The sequence below is a fragment of the Haliaeetus leucocephalus genome, unplaced genomic scaffold (genome assembly GCF_000737465.1).
Source record: "Haliaeetus leucocephalus isolate CR32 unplaced genomic scaffold, Haliaeetus_leucocephalus-4.0 Scaffold217, whole genome shotgun sequence".
In the NCBI taxonomy this organism is placed as follows: Eukaryota; Metazoa; Chordata; class Aves; order Accipitriformes; family Accipitridae; genus Haliaeetus; species Haliaeetus leucocephalus.
In genome coordinates, this window is record NW_010972653.1 from 11,383,913 (window position 1) to 11,403,407 (window position 19,495).

The 19,495-nt window shown below is 40.7% G+C and overlaps 1 protein-coding gene across 1 annotated transcript in view; it reads right to left on the bottom strand.

Annotated features, from left to right (window-relative positions):
- The window catches only part of ERICH1 (glutamate-rich 1), a 79,822-nt gene that overhangs the window by 57,843 nt on the left and 2,484 nt on the right, over positions 1-19,495 (bottom strand). Inside the window, exons 2-3 of the mRNA XM_010566760.1 lie at positions 18,893-18,926; positions 2,041-2,235 (exon numbers count right to left, since the gene is read on the bottom strand). Of these exons, the coding sequence (XP_010565062.1) occupies positions 2,041-2,235; positions 18,893-18,926 (229 nt within the window). The remainder of the gene's footprint in view (positions 1-2,040; positions 2,236-18,892; positions 18,927-19,495) is intronic.

Below are 19,495 nucleotides of genomic sequence, written 5' to 3' on the forward strand. Positions count from 1 at the left end.
CACAGGTGGTGATCCAGATTGTTATGAAGAAAGAGCTGCTTATGAAAGACCTCTAAGAAGCTGTCTTAGCAGGGGATCCCCTCACATCACTTAGGAGCTGCTTTTAAGCTAGACTGCAGCCATGCCTGTGCCTGGGCACATACCCCATTTGATGCACACGCTGACTCACAGACTTTACATATTGGCTTGACCTCAGACCTGCCTTGTCACTATTGACTTGCCTGGTGTCACTGGACTGTTGGCTGAACCTGGTTACGGTTACCTGGAAAAGGAGAGCAGAGCATGTCTGGTACTGTGGGATTGCTTCCACAGTTATGACACAGCTCCTGTGCCTACCTTGTCCCAGCTAGCCTTCCCTCACCCTCCCATTGCTGGTCCCTGACACATCTGAGCTCAGTCAGTGTGGTGGGTTGACCCTGGCTGGATGCCACGTGCCCACCAAAGCCACTCTATCACTCCCCCTCCTCAACTAGACAGGGGAGAGAAAATATAACAAAATGCTCGTGGGTCAAGATAAGGACAGTTTAATAAAGCAAAGGTTGCACGCGAGAGCAAAGGAAAACAAAAGATTTTATTTTCTACTTCCCATCAGCAGGCGATGTCTGGCCACTTCCTGGGAAGCAGGGCTTCAGTACACATAGTAGCTGCTCTGGAAGACAAACATAAATAACAAATGCCCCCCCTTCCATCTCCCTTTACTTAACTTTTATAGCTGAGCTGACATCATATGGTATGAACTATCCCTTTGGTCAGTTTGGGTCAGCTGTCCTGGCTACATCCCCTCCCAAGATCTTGCCCAGCCCCAGCCTGCCAGTGAGGGGGGGAAAATGTTGGAGACAGCCTTGATGCTGTGCCAGCACTGCTCAGCAGCAGCCAAAGCACTGGTGTGTTACCAACACCTTTCTAGCTACCAATACAGAACACAGCACTATGAGGGCTGCTATGGGGAGAATTAACTCCATCTCAGCCAGACCCAATACAGTCAGGCAACCTGCTACACTTGCCTAGTTTTCCGCATGTCAAAATGAGTCACTCTTGTGCTTTAAGAAGGTTATTCTTGAAGATCAATCAGCTCTCCAAAGATCCTTTGCAATTCAGACCAGTCTTTCATTCAATCGTTCAGGGATCTGCTTGGTACAAGACAAACATCTGTTCTTCTGTAGTACAGGGATCTAATCCTACTACTCATTTTGCTCACTACTTTTAGGACTTTAGTCTCCTGGCCCAGACCATATCCACAATCAGTTCTTCCTTGTTTGTAAGGTCTAGCTGAGCACATCCCCTAGAGAAAGCTTTTTATACTCTCAGGAAACATGCCTTTTTATTTCAAGTCAGTTTAACAACCTCTTTCAGTTAGGGCAAAATTTGGTTTTAGATGAGCTAAAACACAAAGCAGTTCACACTTCTTCTGTACTTATGCACAGAGCTTTCACCCACAAGTAATAACACAGCTACCTCATTTTGCAACTGCTTCATCTTTTAGCATAGCATCCACATTTTACAACCTGTTTTAACTTACCTGTCAAAACATTCACGTGCCACTTTCATTGCATAAACACAGACAAAATAACACTCTTTAGCAGGGTACTAACACAGTGCTTGAACTGATATTTGCCTTCTGTTGGCTTTACGTTCCCCATGGGGTTTATGTTGCAACGTGAGGGCAGGAGGAAGTGCTGGAGCATGTACTCCCACCAATCTTTTGGTGTATCTCTAATAGCTGAGCAGAGTTGTACCAGTGTAAGTTATTTTCTCACTCTTCAACAGACATTACACCAAAGACAGTTATAGCGTACACTGAAGTTTCATATTAGCTATTGCTAAGTGCTGCATTCGTGCATATACACCAAGACTATTTCTTGGCTTTCACAGGACTTACATGCTGACCAAGTGTTCTACATATTAAGTACCACTAGCACTTGCATTCAAATGTGCCTGTTGGTATCAATAGATGAAAAAAAATAATAGGTACTATACTGTTTCAAGTAAAGTAACTATATTTGAAAGCACATTATCAGAAACAGGACTATGCAGTCTCACCTTGAAATGATTCGCAGGGTGTACCAGTTGATGCGCTAACATCTGCTGATGAAGTCTGAACATCATCCAAACTCTTTTCTTTGGATTTTGAGCCCAGATTTCTGAGAACCGCCTCCTCTTCTCTACTTGAAGTGTGCACAAGAGAAGATGATGAAGTTTCAGCATAGAGTCGTTTCAGTACTTTCCCTATGAACACTGTGGGGTAAGAAAACTTCTTGAACAACAAGAAATGCAGTGTTTTAAAGGTATTTTAAGACTTAAAAAACCCAACAACTAATTAAAACAAGATAGTTTCCCTCATATTCCATGCACATTTGTCTTCAGTAGTCCCTACCTCTTACAAGTAAAGCTGAAAATAATATATTAAAGTCCTAAACTTGAGTCAGAAAAGCAGCTTAAACACCCCAGAGTTCAATAGCAAGGTTACATTTAAAGTCTTCTATTTGACTACATTTTGGCAATAAATTAATACAGTACATTTACAGACTAAACACTTTTTAAAAAATTTCTTTTAAAACAAGTATCTTCCTACACAAGTGTTATAAGGCTGCTCAAAATGCAGGTCTATTCTGGCACAGAGGCACTGCAATTGAATCACTCATTAAAATCAGCAAGCTACAACTATTTAATCACACAGAAAAACTAAAAGTAGACAGCAGCAGAAACACATGGTAACCCAATTATTTTTACAGAATTAGCAGTATACTTATACGCCTCTTCCTCTTATGGGCCCCTTTCTGACGACACTAGCAATCTGCTACTAGTTACTCAAATGGAAGCATCATTTGATTAAAGAAAAGAAATATATGCAAATAATCTACTCATCAACAAAACTATCACCTTTATATGGATGCATGCATATTTCAATCACTTGAAATTACTTATTATATTAAAATATAAAGTAATACTATGAAAGTTTTTATCTATTGCAAAACAACATCCCCAGTTTCATGAATTCTACGTGGTCAAGCAGGTATTGTGGGATGGGAGGAGGTGGCAAAAGAGTTTTGGAGAAAAACATGTTATCTTAACTCCAATTTTAAATTTAACATACAGTGTATGGACACTATACAAGCAAGCTGGTGCAGATTCTTAACAAAATTCTGCCAAGAGAAAAGGACTTACACTGTTATAAGAAGAATGGCTCCTACTGCAGCTTAACAGAAGATCATACTATCATCACACAACTCTCTTCAATAAATTACTTTCCTTCGCAACTGAAAAAAATCACCTTAATCAAGCTAGGAAATCCTTGAACCACTAGTCCCTGATAGACAAGCTTTATCTCCACAAGTACCTTGGCAATATGCTCCAGTTGTCATGTAAATGACTAACTATGGGGGAGAAAGTCCTGTTACACTTTTTTTGAGCTCTTGCTAGTTTATATGTGATCACTTACTCTTTGCTTGTGCCCAGTCTCTTGAATAATCTCTGACCTTATGAAAGGCCTATGACAAGATGTAAGCCTGAAGAGATACTTGTGCAGAGAGCTTTGCTTATGAAGTCCAAATTTTAGTTTTTCTGTAGTTATCCATCATTCACTGACATGAAAAAACGCATGACAAGCTGCCAGCTATGTCCCCATCAAGTAAGCACAATCCATTTTGCAAGTTATGGGTTAAGACCATCATTCCCAAAAAGACAGACATCAACGAGTGACTGTATATTTTCTTTTCATAAGGTTCCCTTGCTAGGGTATTCTACAGCTAGAGAGACAAAATCAGCAATTAGTCTCCTCAGAGGACAACTAGAGAATGTAGACAGAAATAAGCAGTGTAATAAGACAAAGTTAACTGCCCTTTGCAGATCTCTGAATCTAAAGCAAGTTGTCCAAGAAGTTTATCCTGGATCCTTTCCCTGAGTACTGCTACTAACACTGCAGCATTTTAATGAACTCCAGTAGAACAGTTACTAAATGTCGTGGTTTAATCCCAGTAGGCAGCTCAGCCCCACACAGACACTCACTTACTCCCCCCGACGTGGCACGGGAAAGAGAATCAGAAAGGTAGAATTGAGGGTTGAATTGAGGTGAAGACAGTTTCATAGGCAAAGCAAAAGCTGCGCACACAAGCAAAGCAAAACCAGGAATCCATTCCCCGCTTCCCATGGGTGGGCAGGTGTTCAGCCATCTCCAGGAAAGCAGGGCTCCACCACACGTAACCGTTACTTGGGAAGACAAACGCCATCACTCCGAATGTCCCCCCCTTCCTCCTTCTTCCCCCAGCTTTATATGCTGAGCATGACGTCCTATGGTCTGGAATATCCCTTGGGTCAGTCAGGGTCAGCTGTCCCGGCTGTGTCCTTCCCAGCTCCTTGTGCCCCACCAGCCTCCTTGCTGGGGTGGGGGGAGAAGCAGAAGAGGCCTTGGCTCTGTGTGAGCACTGCTCAGCAATAACAGAAACATCCCTGTGTTATCAACACTTTCTAGCACAAATCCAAAAAAACATAGCACCACAGGAGCTGTTATGAAGAAAATTAACTCCAGCACAGCCAAACCAGTATACAAATCAACATTCAAGCACTTGCACCGAGGAAGCTGTTCTTCCAAAGCAAATTATCATTGAGATACTGATGAATCTATATATGGAAATACATTTTCTCCAAACCTATGAGGAGCTATGTAGCTATCTCCTCAGCAGCTACAGTGGATTTTATGCTCCCCATCTTGAAATCTGATTTCTCTAGTCATCTGTTCAGTTACCCCCACGAAAAATGACTTCACTCTTTCTTTTTAAAATATAAGGACTATATTCACATGCACATTAGCATTGCTTCAGAAAGCAATACGAGACAAGTTTTGATACATTCATTCCTTCTCATTCACATGGAGCTCTTCCCATCTCTAATATCTATGCTTGAGAAAGCAAGCTGAAACAATGCCTGCCTTTGGAGGGTGAGAATACTGAGGAAAATATTCTTTCACAAAATCGCTCTTGCTTAGAAAGAAATATGTAGATCAGCAGCAGTAATAGATTTACTTGAGCAAAGATGTGGTTTAGCTGCCAACACCAAAGCAGCATCCAATCTTATAGGGTGGAGTTTTCAGCAGACACAGGAAGAAGCAGCTGTGTGCAGAGTGGGAGAGTTCATTATTGCCTGCAAAGCTTTCACACCTGTGTCAGTGCATCTCAGCCCTGCAAAGTCATCTCTTAAGACAACTAGTAATTCCCAATAATCATGACAGAATGGAAATGAGCAGCAGTGACACCTAGTCATGACAAGGTCCCTGTTTGGAACCTGATATATTTCAAGGCTTCTGAAGACAGCAGGAAGCGATGTATCCCAGCAGTATACCCTCCTTGGGAGAGTGAAGAAGGTGGTATCGCTAGAGAGCAGATGAAAAAAACTCACTGATTTAGTCTGAACTATTTGGAATCCTAAGTATATTGTAGCCTGAAGAAAAAAAAAATCTGCCTGCAGCCCAAAACTTTTTGAACAAGTTTGCCCTGTGTATCAATGAAAAAGGAAATTAGGCTCTGAGGAATATCTATCCTGCCACACTCAGCAGCTTTACACACTCCAGAGAAGCATTCTGCTTTGCAGTTAAGAGTTTCAGAGCTGAGCTACCAAAACATTTTTCAGATGATAGAAGATGCTCTTTCCTCAGGGTTTTATTGCTGCAATTACCAAAAAAAAAAAAAAAAAAGATATCCATGAGCATTGGCTTAACCACAGGAGGCTGGTCTTGCCTGATGCTACAGAGCAGTTTTTCTCCCCTATTCAAAACTCTCCTTAACCTGATGCCTTTGGCACCATGCAGCTTCAGAGATCAGTCCATCTGGTAGGAATAACTACCTCTTAACAAGATATTAACAATAAAGAAAATTCAAGGAAGAATACCTACTACCAGAGACATATCTAACCTATCGGAGTTACAAAATGGAATAAGACTTGCTCTCACCATACCTGTAGCATAGCCAAATACATATATATGGTTATTTGATGCTGTTGTTTTCCAGTCAATATAAGTGATGGAGGATCTGTACAGATTCATGTGGTCTTTCAAGAGACCAATCTGGGAACACTTTTCTACTTTTTGTAAGACTGATGTTTCTAAACAAGCATATACAATTTTGAGATGTGTTTTTAAAAAGACCGCAAGAAAAGATGAGGGACACCACAATAAGATGAAGGATACACTACTTGGAGTCAGAATCAACGAAATTTGCCACATTTATATACAGCATTAATGCACAACGTACAAGGGACTGAATTTAATATATTCTACTGGGTATGTTTTTGAGGACATTCTTGAAAATTGTATTCACATATTACAAAACCTGGCGTTCCAGTCTGGAAGAGAAAGAATAGTTTTAGGGGAATTATCTCTGGAACTGAGCCTGTAATCGAACAGGAAAGAAATGTGAACAGCAGTAAGAAGCCAATTACAAGGAAAAAAAAAAGGGAAGCCTTGTTGCACAGACTACTGCAAATATATCTCTCCTCTTAGAATAAAGCAGTCTCTGGAACTAACAGATGAGAAACTGGAAATGAGAGAAGAAAACAGATAAGCTAAGTGGTTTAGTTTTGTGGAATAGATTGAACACACTTCAAGATTATACAAAGGAAACTTCACAATGTTAGAGCTGGGCATATGGTCAAAAGGAGGTACTGTACAATAATAATATTAACAGAAATACCTGGCCCAAATCATAAAGGTTTAAAGAGTCTTCGCTCTTCAGCTGTAGGGGAAGACCAGGCTACACTGACTGTTAACAAGCTTATAACGATTAAAGACAGAAATGAAACCTTATGGACTTTTTCTCCCCCCAAGGGGGTGGGAGGGCTCCACACTTAGGGGGACAAGCAAACATTCCTAAATGGAGATTACTAAGATGGAGGTGGCTACAGATTAAAACCTGTGTGTTTAATCAATCACGAGAGAGACTGAGCCACTACTGTGATGGAGGTCACGTACAATGACAATGTGATCCAAGACCGTATTTGGCCAAGTATTTTTTAATCCGAGACGGGAAAATGAAGTACATTAATATATGAATCTAGAGAGATCTCACCAAAAAACTTGTACAGCCTTAAGTCTGCTGTGTACAAACCACCTGAACTCAAACCTGAGCAGACACAGAGAAGAGTTTTTACAATAACCAACAAGACATGGAACAACAACAAAAAGCTAGGCTGTTTAGCAGAAGCAAACAAATGCCAAAACAATTTTAAGCAAGTAGTGAGAAGTGTTATATAGCTCAAGGATAAGATTACATTAGACCATGCCACAAAAATATTAGAAACTACTGGTGAATGAGAGCTGCCAACCAACGCACTGATGAGCATCCAGAAGTATTGCAACATTCTTCTACTAAATTAACAGGAGAAAACAAAACTACATAGTTAGAGAAGTCTCTTATATTAAGCTCTAACTCCTATAAACACTATAGGGCTCACTGCCAACAGGAAGGACTAGAACCAACTGCACTGAAGACTGCTTTTAACACTATATTCTTCAAAGATCACTCCAGGGTTCCTTACATTTGGTTACTGACACATAGGCAAACTAAGCCAGAGATCAGATGTCTGTGATCACATTGGATCCTTTTATTTGTTAAAAGGAGGTAGACAAAATTTATCTAAAACAGGTCTCTGAAATTAAAGCTAGCAAGAAGGGGTCACATCAAATAGTACCAGATAAGTTGACTTTCATCAGGTACACTAATGCTGTACAAGACAGACATTCATAAAGAAAGAATAAGTTACTAGTTGTAACCACTGCATGGCTATTGCTTTTTTAAAGGGGTAAAAACCACATGACATCTTAATGCAGTAACCAAGGTCCTGAACTTTGCTTACTACTTCAGCAGTACACCTAAGGCAGAGTCACATTTAAGGGCAGTATATAAAAATGTATATACACAACTCATTTAGAGCATTAGGATGAGCTTTTGCTCAGCTTCCTCATAGAAATCCCACTGACATCAAGTTTTCCACTTAAAGAAATAATTTGGCTTATAGTAGTGGCAAATGACAGTTTAAAAAGCCAACAGTGGAAGATTTTAATCTGTAGAGCCACTGTACTTTTCATTCAAAATATAATTATATTTAAAACACAAGAACTTTCCTCACAGCATTATTAAGAGCTTATGCCATTTTACAGTGAAGTATGTGGCTTCTGTGTACTTCTATAACTTCAAAAAAATCCAACTGCGGTGTTGTGTCTGAGATGCAGAGAGCTGTAAGCACAAGATGAAGAGAGCAGTTCCTGTGTTTCTGCAGTTAGAGTATTTCAGTTGGAAGGGAGCTACAATGATCATCTAGTCCAACTACCTGAAATTTTTAGTAGAAAACTTCAATTCTAATAGACCTACAAATGTGAAAAGCTTACATATTCTAGTCTGGTCTTCTGAGTAAGTTTTCTATTTAATTTCAAAAGTGAAACAAATTCACTTTCTAGATGAAAACATGCAACACTAATCAAAACACCCAGCCTGTAATTGAAAGCACTGAATGTCCCTACTGTGCAATGAGCTGAAGCAACACCAGAAGACATCTTTCCAGGAATTCCTCAGTAACAAAGTATTTTCAGAAAAGAGAACAAGTTGCAATAGGTACCAGACTAGTTCCATGGCTAATTCTTGACAACTGGTGTGGAAATAGTGAAGTACAAATACATCAGAAAACTGAAAAAGCACCAAGTCTCTACAGTTTTACATAACAAACCAACCAAAGTGTAAGTCTGAGAAACACAGTGCAGAACACGTGCTGGTTAGTGATACAAATTGTGAACATCTAGGATCTTTCTACCACAATTTTGTGAGAAGAGTAAAAAGCATCCTTCAAATAAATGCATTGTTTGGCATCTACATATTAAAATCAACACCACTTTAAGTTTCTTAGGTACATAAGCAGACTACCCACAAACACACACATGTGAACACTGGAATAGTACTGCAGATTTATAAAGGTTCTCCTGGGGTTGACAGCATGACTTAAAACTCAGTTAAGACTACAGACTGTAACAAAAGCATGCTGAAAAACTAAACAAATAAAGTTCTGAACAACATCGGAAGTGTTCCTGTCCAGCTGAGTGTAGGAGGTGACAACTTCCTCAAAAACATTTCTGTGGAGAATGCTTGCCACATACTTTTGGCTACTTGCCATACATACTGTAAGCAACCCCACCACATTTCTCAACTGGTTGCCTTCTGCCTACTTAAATGCAACTTGGGCAGCAAGAATAAAATAAGCAGCATCAAGAGCGCTGAACACATTAGAACTCTGTGAAGCTTGCAAGCTGCCCTACTTGGTCTCTCTCTCCCCTACAGACAGAAGTTTTCCAAAAAGGGAAGAGTCAGGAATTTCTTCTGAAGACATCCTATGTGTAAGATGTGTTAACATGCTATTTCTGCTAAAGCAGAAGAAAAGATAGTACAGCAAAACAGAAGAGGATGGAAAGGGGAGACAGAATGATAATCCACATGCAGAACATATGGGCAAGGCTTCATTAAAATGTTCGGTTCATCTGTTAGTGCAGAATTACTCTGATATTCAAAAGGATTTAAATCCTTGAAGTCTCTTTTATTGTGTAAGTATCACATCTCCTACGAAGGCCACGGCAGGACAGTTACTTTACAGCATGGTCATAAAAATCACAGAACAGTTAAGGTTGGAAGGGACATCCAGACATCATCTAGTCTAATCCTAATGCTCAGAGAAAAATCAACTAGAGCAGATTCCTTAGGGCCTTGCCTAGTTGGGCATAACAACCCTATTGCCTGCATAATCTCCTCTTCCCTAATGGTGGCTGGACAGTCAACTCTTGACTGGAGGTGCTCAAGGGGACCACTTGAAAAAGAGTGGCTCTTGAAAAAGAGATACCTGGATTTCATGAGGACCCAAAGCAACAGGCTATAAAAGCATTTTAAGAGACTGCTACATACAGATAATGCTAGCCAGACTGCCATTCTTACCAGTTAGCAGATGGAAGACTGATGATAACTTCTGGCTTGGAGCTACTATCTATTCCCTTAAGCCATTCCCCAAAGCTTACTTGCCCTTTAACCATACAGCATTGACTTTCATATTTTAGGTCTTCTGGATTCTTTCCAAAGGAGTTGCTCAACTGGCCAAACTGAGGAACAAAGGTCATAGAATCATTTAGGTTAGAAAAGACCTTTAAGATCGAGTCCAACCATCAACCATGCCCACTAAACCATGTCCTGAATGCCTTGTCTACACGCTTTTTGAATACCTCCACGGATGGCGACTCAACCACTTTCCTGGGCAGCCTGTACCAAGGCTTTACCCTTTCAGTAAAGAAATTTTTCCTAATGTCCAACCTAAACCTCCCCTGGTACAACTTGAGGCCATTTCCTCTCGTCCTATCTCCAGCCACCTGACAGAAGAGACCAACACCCACCTCACTACAACCTCCTTTCAGGTAGTTGTACAGAGCGATAAGGTCTCCCCTCAGCTCCTTTTCTCCAGGCTAAACAACCCCAGTTCCCTCAGCCGCTCTTCATAAGACTTGTGCTCCAGGCCCCTCACCAGCTTCATTGCCCTTCTCTGGACACACTCCAGCACCTCAATGTCTTTCCTGCAGTGAGGGGCCCAAAACTGAACACAGGACTCGAGGTGCGGCCTCACCAGTGCTGAGTACAGGGGAACAATCACCTCCCTGCTCCTGCTAGCCACACTATTTCTAATACAAGCCAGGATGCCATTGGCCTTCTTGGCCACCTGGGCACGCCACTGCCTCATACTCAGCCAGTTGTTGACCAATACACCCAGGTCCTTTTCCGCCAGGCAGCTTTCCAGCCACTCCTCTCCAAGCCTGTAGCGTTGCATGGGGTTGTTATGACCCAAGTGCAGGACCTGGCACTTGGCCTTGTTGAACCGCATACAATTGGCCTCAGCCCATCAATCCAGCCTGTCCAGGTCTTCACTCTCTATTTGTTTGGCCTAACTTACAGCGAATCTTGGGTCATGGCTCTATAAGTCTCAAAAAGACAAAGGCACCTAGTTTACGTTTCAGAAACTAGGGGCAAAATTCAGTTTGCAGTTATGATGCCTAGTGGTAGACCCATGCAAGGCATCATACTCTGTTTACACATTAGATACCCCTCCAGAGACCTAGTGTATACAAGACACCAATTCTGCCAACCAGCCACTGGGTGTCCAAGATGTACTCAGTACAGATGATACTGCACTGAGTACAAGCCCCAGTTATAGTCAATGGAAATCAATACGCAGGACCTCTGAGGATAATGAAATGTATTAATCTTGACCTGAATTTCACAATACAAGAAAAGCCACACACACATTGCTCCCAGACAAAAACAAAACACCCAATCACCAACCCTCACAGCCAAAATCCCACAAGCAAAACAAAAAGGACATAGCTTAAAGCTCAAAGACCCCAGAACCATTGCTAGAAATCGCAGAGACCACAGGCTTGAATTATGTCAAGAGGGCGTGCGTGTGCACACGCACACACAAGTTCTAGCCCTGACGGCAATGAATAGCTATTTAAACATTAACTTCAAAAATCTTTGACTAGAGATCACTTAGCTGCAGAGAAGATTCCCAGACTTGGGATACCAGTTCAGCAACTACCAACAGATTAAAAATCAAACAAAGAGGAAAGGGAGGAATTAACTACAGCAAAACATTTCACGGCAGCTGAGCAGGGTACCATTTTCCCACTCCCCCTCATTTTTATACAACTTTCCCATTTCCAAAAGTGTTCAAGCTGCACAGAGATAAGAGGAAAGGAAGAAGAATGCAATGACATGCAGTTACATCCTGTATAGCCTGACAGTTCAGATCATCGTAAGGGTGTATTTTATATTTAAGAAGGGATGCTGTTGTTCAAATCAGGAGGAAGAAAAGGAAAATGTAATTTTCCTGCTACCAGCGAAGTCAGCTTTGCCAAGAGTGACATACTTCCTTTCCACCATCAACAGCGTGTGTACAAACCAAAGCAAAGCACCGTCATGGGAATAACAAAATTGATCTTTCCAAAGGGGCGGGGGAGGGGAAAAGTGTGAAATATGCTGAATTCTAGCTGTGGTCAAAGTACAGTTTTATGCACATAGGAATGGGAAGCCTCCAATTTTACAGTATTCTGCATTGTGTTCACAACCCACAAGCAGTCCTCATCCTGGTGAGGCTATGGTAACAGGCTCTTACAAGAGTAGCTGAAGCACAAAACAGGATAAAAGTAAGGACTGGAAGATCTGGTGCAGAAAATTCAGGCTGAAGCTGACTATCTCTTGAAAGAGGCACTTGTAGACAAACACAGAAGCTAACATCTTACAAGATCTCATGTTTGGTCAAAGAGGATGCCATTCTGCAGATCATCTACAACATCTTCAGTTTTCATACTTCAGACTTCACTGCATCTATCTATAAATTTATAGCCCTTGTTTCCAAACAGCACTGTTATTCTCTGACATTCTTTCTTGAGGAAGATACCAAGTAATTTTTCAGCTTCAAATTTCAGGGTGGAATTCACTTGCACCTTAAGGCCAGAAAAAGCGCTAGGCTATCTTGTCTTAATGACTGAAAGAAGTAATTTTACGCACCTACCCACACTGAGACCTGACAACTTGTGTCTTGAGTATTTTTAATATATTTCAAATGATTCCAGAGGCCCTTCAAGAACTGGAGGAACTAAATAGTTCACATGAGTTTTTTTCCAGTGCTTAATCACCTTTGGCATAAAACACACACACCATGTTTGCTACTCACATTTGAAAAGCTTGACTTTTTTTTGGCCTTGGTCCCTTTTCTGCCTCGTCTTACTATATTAAGGAATCCTGTATTACATAGTCATTTGTTTCCTGTGAAGATCTCCCTACATGTTAGAAACCTCGATTCTGAAGAAGAGTCTTTTGGTCTGGAAGGCACAGTCTCTCAGCTTCATATACCTTAAACTACCTGCATTCGCAAAGAAAGCACTTCTATGAACAAAGGCTGTTCATCCCATTTCCCCCAAGAGCTATTATCATCTGGGTCAGCAGATGTCAAGGAGGGTGGGTTGCTTGGTTTTGGTTTCTTTGGAACTACAAAACTCTGGAATTAAGACTGACTAGGAACACCATGGTGAAATGCCAATATCACAAACTGATTATTTTTAACTTGACTAGCTCCTTACACAATCTTTTAGTTCTACTAGCCTCATAAAACTTGATTGACAGCTTAAATGGAAAAATTTGTACAGTTTTTGATATAATTTCTACACATAAGGTGGGAATGGTCCTTTTCCCCACTTTTACAATTGCTCTCATTGACACTCCATATAACATAAATCATTTTACTCTTAACTGCTAAAGCTATTATTACAAATTTAGTGGGGGGAAAAAAGAGAACCTACACGTACTGTTTGGGAATCAAATAACAGAAGGATTTACTTGCATTCAAGGTCAGATGAATTCTGTGCATGAACTACTAGGCATCAGCTGTCTGCATCCCAGTACAGTTGGTAACCAAAAAGTCACGGGGAGCTGCACAAGAAGCTCAGATGCTGCCATTTAAAATCCAGCATGTAACGTTAACTTCACAATATTGAGGTTCATCTCAAGACCTCTGACATTATTCTCACTGAAACAGCATCTATTAATGTTCCACATCCCATTAGACATTAAAATCAGATGCTAATTACCTAGATTTTACTCCTGCTTTATTCTTTATTACAGTTCAAGAATGGCATAGTGTAAAAAAACCCTCCAGTTTTGTGCTCTAATACAGTAGCCCATAAAACGTGGCTCCATTCATCTTTTCACCTAGCACTAATTTTTAGAATATATGCAAAATCACTTTGTTATCCAAAACTCACTAATATACCATTCTCCTATCTTTGAGGCAACTTTTGAACAAGAGCAACTTAAGTACATAGCACACATCACTAGGGTAGAAAGGAAGGAAAGGAAAAGAATATAGTGATCACACACCCCACATTTATGTATTCACCTAAATTAAGGAGTGAGTCACAATGGGAGAGTGATTTACAACGCAAAGATGGACCTGTGTGCATCCAGGCCAACCACAGTTCACAGCACTTGCAGATACAAAACAGTAATTTATTTGCTACAAAAAGTGGACATTCTTTTTCTCTTCTTAGCTTAGACGAAACTGATTCAGCTTCACCAAGCACGATCTCTGTGTCACATTGCAGTTTCAAATCAGGAAGACTGGTGTTACATCTGTCAGCAAATTCTGCATGACTGTGTAGTTCAGTAAGAATCTAATAGATCGTGCCATGCTGTCTCAACAAAGGCTTTAGAGAGCTCTCAGTAGGCCACCTTAATTGCAGCCGCAAGCACCTAGATGTCTAATAAACTTGTCTTGACACAGATAAGAAGCTACATAACCACCACAATGAGAACATCAGGATTTTGTTCCAGCTGTTCATAAGAACCCCATCTGCCTCATAGCAACACCTTGCAAGATGTGTACTCCTACTACAGTCCTGGGAAAATGGAGCATCTTCACCATTATTTCAATTTGTGCGTGCTATCCATATTTCTAAGCATCTTTACAGTACTTAACAATACATTTCTCATACTGCACCATTATCTTGATCTTACCTGGCACAATCAAACAGACCTCACTCAAAACATCTAAAGATATCTCACCCACCCTTACTAAAGAAGCTCAACTTTGCTGAATATTATTATTAATAATAATAATTCTGGCTACTCAAAGCTGGACCAACTGTAAACCACAGCTGTAAAAGACACTTCCCCCCCACCCCTCTCTTCTGACACAAATTTTGGAGGGAAAGGGAAAAAAAAAGAAAAAGGTTGTGCGCTTATAACATCACTGGTCACCAAGACTAGTCCCCTGCCAACACAGGTGTAAATTTTGTAAACTTCAGAAAGTATAAACCTTACTTCAACGTAAAGAACTCTTATCCAGATGTAAACAGGATATGCTTTGAAGTGAACATCAAACTATACCACACATGTGGGCTAAAGTTAAATGTTATGGTAAATGCTGGGGGTAACATGGAAAACAAATAGTACCGTAATGGCCTAAAGCACTGCCATAAGAATAGCTGAAAATTGTAAAAAAAAAAAAAAAAAAAAATATTTTAGAGTTCAGATTACTGAAGAGGAAAAAAATCTGAAAATTTTAAAGAGACAGATTGCTCCCTCTGCTCATATGAAACTAAAACAAAGCTCAATATACTAGTATTTACAAAACAAACCGTGAAACTGGCAGGGGTAATATCACTGAGCACAGGCAAAAGTTCAACAAGACTGTGCATAATTTAGGTTTTATTTAAAAGGAATCTTTTTAAGTTCTTATTATATAAAATATAAATACAATTGAATGGCTACATAGTCTTCAGAGAGTAAATATATTGCCCTTTACTGTGACTTGAATATTTGATTGTAACATAATATCCAGCAATTTCTGCAAGCATCCCCACATATGCATATAACAGAAATCAATATTATACCAAATATCACATCATTACAAAGTTCTGGAAGTTTCAATGAGAGACAATTTTTCTTTTCTTTCTAGTCATAAAGGGACTTCTAATTTAAGCCATTAGGCAACGCTTAATAGAAATGCAAACTTTTAGAGAACAGTTTTCAACCTTCTGAACTAAAGACAACTGAAAACATAAGAAACCACATATTGCCTACTGGAAATAACAATCTGTGCTGGTTTTGGCTGGGAGAGAGTTAATTTTCTTCATAACAGCTGGTATAGGGCTGTGTTTTGGATATGTGCTGGAAACAGTGTTGGTAAATCAGGGATGTTTTAGCTATTGCTGAGCAGTGCTCACGCAGAGCCAAGGCCTTTTCTGCTCCCCCCCCCCCCCCCCCAGCCAGCAGGCTGGGGGGGCACAAGGAGCTGGGAGGGGACACAGCCGGGACAGCTGACCCTGACTGACCCAAGGGATATTCCAGACCATAGGACGTCATGCTCAGCATATAAAGCTGGGGGAAGAAGGAGGAAGGGGGGGGACATTCAGAGTGATGGCGTTTGTCTTCCCAAGTAACAGTTACGTGTGGTGGGGCCCTACTTTCCTGGAGATGGCTGAACACCTGCCTGCTGGTGGGAAGTGATGAATGAATTCCTGGTTTTGCTTTGCTTGTATGTGTGGCTTTTGCTTTACCTATTAAACTCTCTTTATCTGAACCCAGGAGTTTTCTCACTTTTACTCTTCTGATTCTCTCCCCCATCCCACTGGGGAGGGGAGCAAGCAAGCAGCTGCGTGTGGCTGAGCTGCCAGCTGGGGTTAAACCATGACACAAATCTTAACTTTTTAAGGATTGCTCTGAGTTAGCCAATATGTTCCAGAAATCTACTGATAACAAGCTCAAAGCTAGTATTGAGTGAAAGGCATCACACACTGATTGTTTAAAAAGGTAAAATAACCCCAAATCAACACACCAAAATGGTGCACATCACCTCCTCCACTTACCACTTTTACTAAATAACACAAGTACATATACCTGTTCCTAAAAATATCCAAGTATGGTTAAACAAAGTCCTATCTATCTCTTGTGGACCATGCTATCTCACTGCAAAGTAAATAAAAATAGGTCCAAAGTATAATTTCTGAAAAGAAACCAACCCAAAGCCACCCCCTCCAAAAAAACCCACCCCCACAAAACACAGAACCCCAAAGACCACATTAAGTCAGGCTCCACATATTCAGCTATCTGTAAGCATGAGTTACCCTCACAGACTTTCTAAATACAAAGCCGCTGCATCTATCATTTCCATGTTGGCCTTTCTCCTTGGCTAGATTTCTCATCCAGGCACAACGTTGAAGTCAGCAACAAAAAAGGCCTAAGATTTCCCCCCCCCACCCAAAAGGTTTTAATGGTAGAGTCAATTACACTTGCAGTAGTGCAACTTCTATATTTAATCACAAAACCAAGATATTTGCGATTTATTCAACTACAATCCAAATAAAATTTACATCTTGGTGAGCTGTAATAAGTCTTTGGTCACTAAAAGCAATATGCATTGTTAATTGCTTGGGCGTGGGGGGCAGGAGAAAGATACCTCTCCCAGAGCAAAAGAAAATAGTGTCAGGCATCAAACTCCACTTCTAATTAATATTTCCCTTACTGAGAAACACATCTTGATGAAAGAAAAGACATCCACCCTAAAAAAAGGGTTTTTTTTCCCAGAAAAAGCCTCAAAGTGTTTTCAAAAAAATTATGTTGAGTTTAGAAAACAAAAATAATAATAATAAAAAACCCCAAGATCTGTAAGAAGCAAGGCTGTTCTTAAACAATTAGAAAAAGGAAAAAAACCTGGTGTGTTTTTCTGCAAGAATTACGCTGTTTAATATCTGACTTTTTTTTTCTTAAACGGCCAACAAACCAACAAAACCCTAAAACCAAGGAACCACAATCTCATTTCAATCCCTATTACAAGTATGAGCTTCCTGCCCCAAGCCCAAGTCATCTGAATCATCACAAAGACATGAAAATAGCACTCCTTGATGCAATACTCTGACTGTTTAAAACCGTTTGTTACTGTTTTTACTGATGACTATCAGTTGGCCGTATCCAATTTCTAGTTTAATCTCTCAAATAGGAAGTCCCCTGTAGTACCGCTAGATCATCCTTTGTCCGGCATACTAACTTCCGTATCACTTCTTATTAGCAGTTAAGGTCAACAATGTATACGACACCTACACAGATATCTTAACTCTACCCTTCAGCAGCAGGAACACCACTAGATAACCCTTTATGATAGTGTTACCTTGGGGCTGGCCAAACTTTCAAGAATGATGACAACAGCTTTAAAGATGCAATTGATGATGTTTAACAGCTATGAATTATGAATTCAGCTGTCCCAGAGAGGATAATAATCCTGTCAGCAACACATATAATGACAACTGCTAGTACCTCTAGCCCTGTTATGAATCATTGATAGATGAGCAACTGAAAAACAAAAAGCCCCACAAAACTCAAAAAAACTTTGCACTTTCTCAGTTACACCTGCCCAACCCTTTCCTGGCAAAGTGAAGTGCACTTCACCTACCTGCACTGCTGGCTTACTGTCTTTCCACTATTTAGATTTTCTTAACTGACAATTAGACCCATGACTTACAAGCTGCTGACTGTCCTGTTTTTTCTGTATTACGGCCCCATTCAATACAAAACAAAAAGCTTCAGTGTTCACTGGTAATGCAGACAAAAGTCTATCTTCAGCATCTTTAACCTACACCCATAGACAGGAGCAAAAACAACCTTAAAGAGAAGCAGCTAAACCTTCTTTTTCAGCTCTTTTCTGAGACACCTGTCTTTCTAAAAAAACATATATTGTTTTACACAATAGAAAGTCAACAGTTTCCATACATGCTACTGGCTGCTGAGGCTCAGCAGATGATGTTGTAAACTCTTCCAGTTTTGTTATTTCATCCCGGGTGACCACGTGGCATCCTATCATCCTTGTATTCCTCGCTGTATTTTCTTCCCAATCTTAAGTCATCAGTCCTTAGAGTGGCTGAAGAAAACATAAGCGATTTCTAACTTTACACAGTAAAGGCAGTCACTCAGCACGATCATTTCAGCTTTCTCTTCCACCGTACTGAAACAAGTAGTTCTCTATTTGACCTTTGGTTTTAAACAATTTGAGTGCTTTGTAATTTGTCTCCCCCATTCTTGGCTCTAGAGTCACACGTTTATTTACAAGTGAATGAACTCACTCTTCCCAACTCTCTAACCTTCTCCCAGAAGACATCAATTTGCAATTCTCTGGTTTTCCTCAAAGGAAGTCAAACTAGAAACAAAACAGTTACTCCATGTGCCTTCTCCATTCCTCAGAATGAAGCTGCATCTAAAACACAGAATGCTGCTCTATTTTATACTTCTTTCAAAACCATCACCAGCTGCAGTCAGCAAGTAGCTTAAACGCTAACCCTTGCTGTTCAGTCTCACTCTCACGTTGTTCTTCTCACAGGGAGGATTCGAGTTTCAGAAATGCTGGAACTGGTTGAAAACTCGAGAGCCAGCCACAAAGTCACTACAGTAGGCAAGCATTCAACTCTCTTATAGCTCAGCCCAACTCAACCCCCCTGAAGAACAAGGTATCACTTAAAGAACACCTCTATTTTTATTATTGCATTCCTCCTGAGCAAAGCCATGTCATATAAAAGATAAAGGCAAACCAAACGGACTGAAGTTACGCTTAGATAAGAGAAGGTGTGGGTTTTTTTTCTTCCTTTGCAAGCACAGTACCATACTTATATCAGAACTGCACTAACTCTCTTTAAATAAGCCAGGCTGCGCCGTCACTAACGAGTACGCATACACGTGCGTACTGAGAAAAAGAGGTGCTCACCCTAAATACTTTCCGATTAGAGCAGTAGTTTTACGTCCCCTCCCCCCCCGCCCCCAGGCAGCAGCAACTCTCCCCGGCAGCCCCGAGCCAGAGGGGCTACAGGACAGGAGCTCCGAGGCGGGCTCAGACCACCAGGCCGTGCCCCCCCTCGCCCTGCACGCCCGCCGCCTTCCCCTCAGGG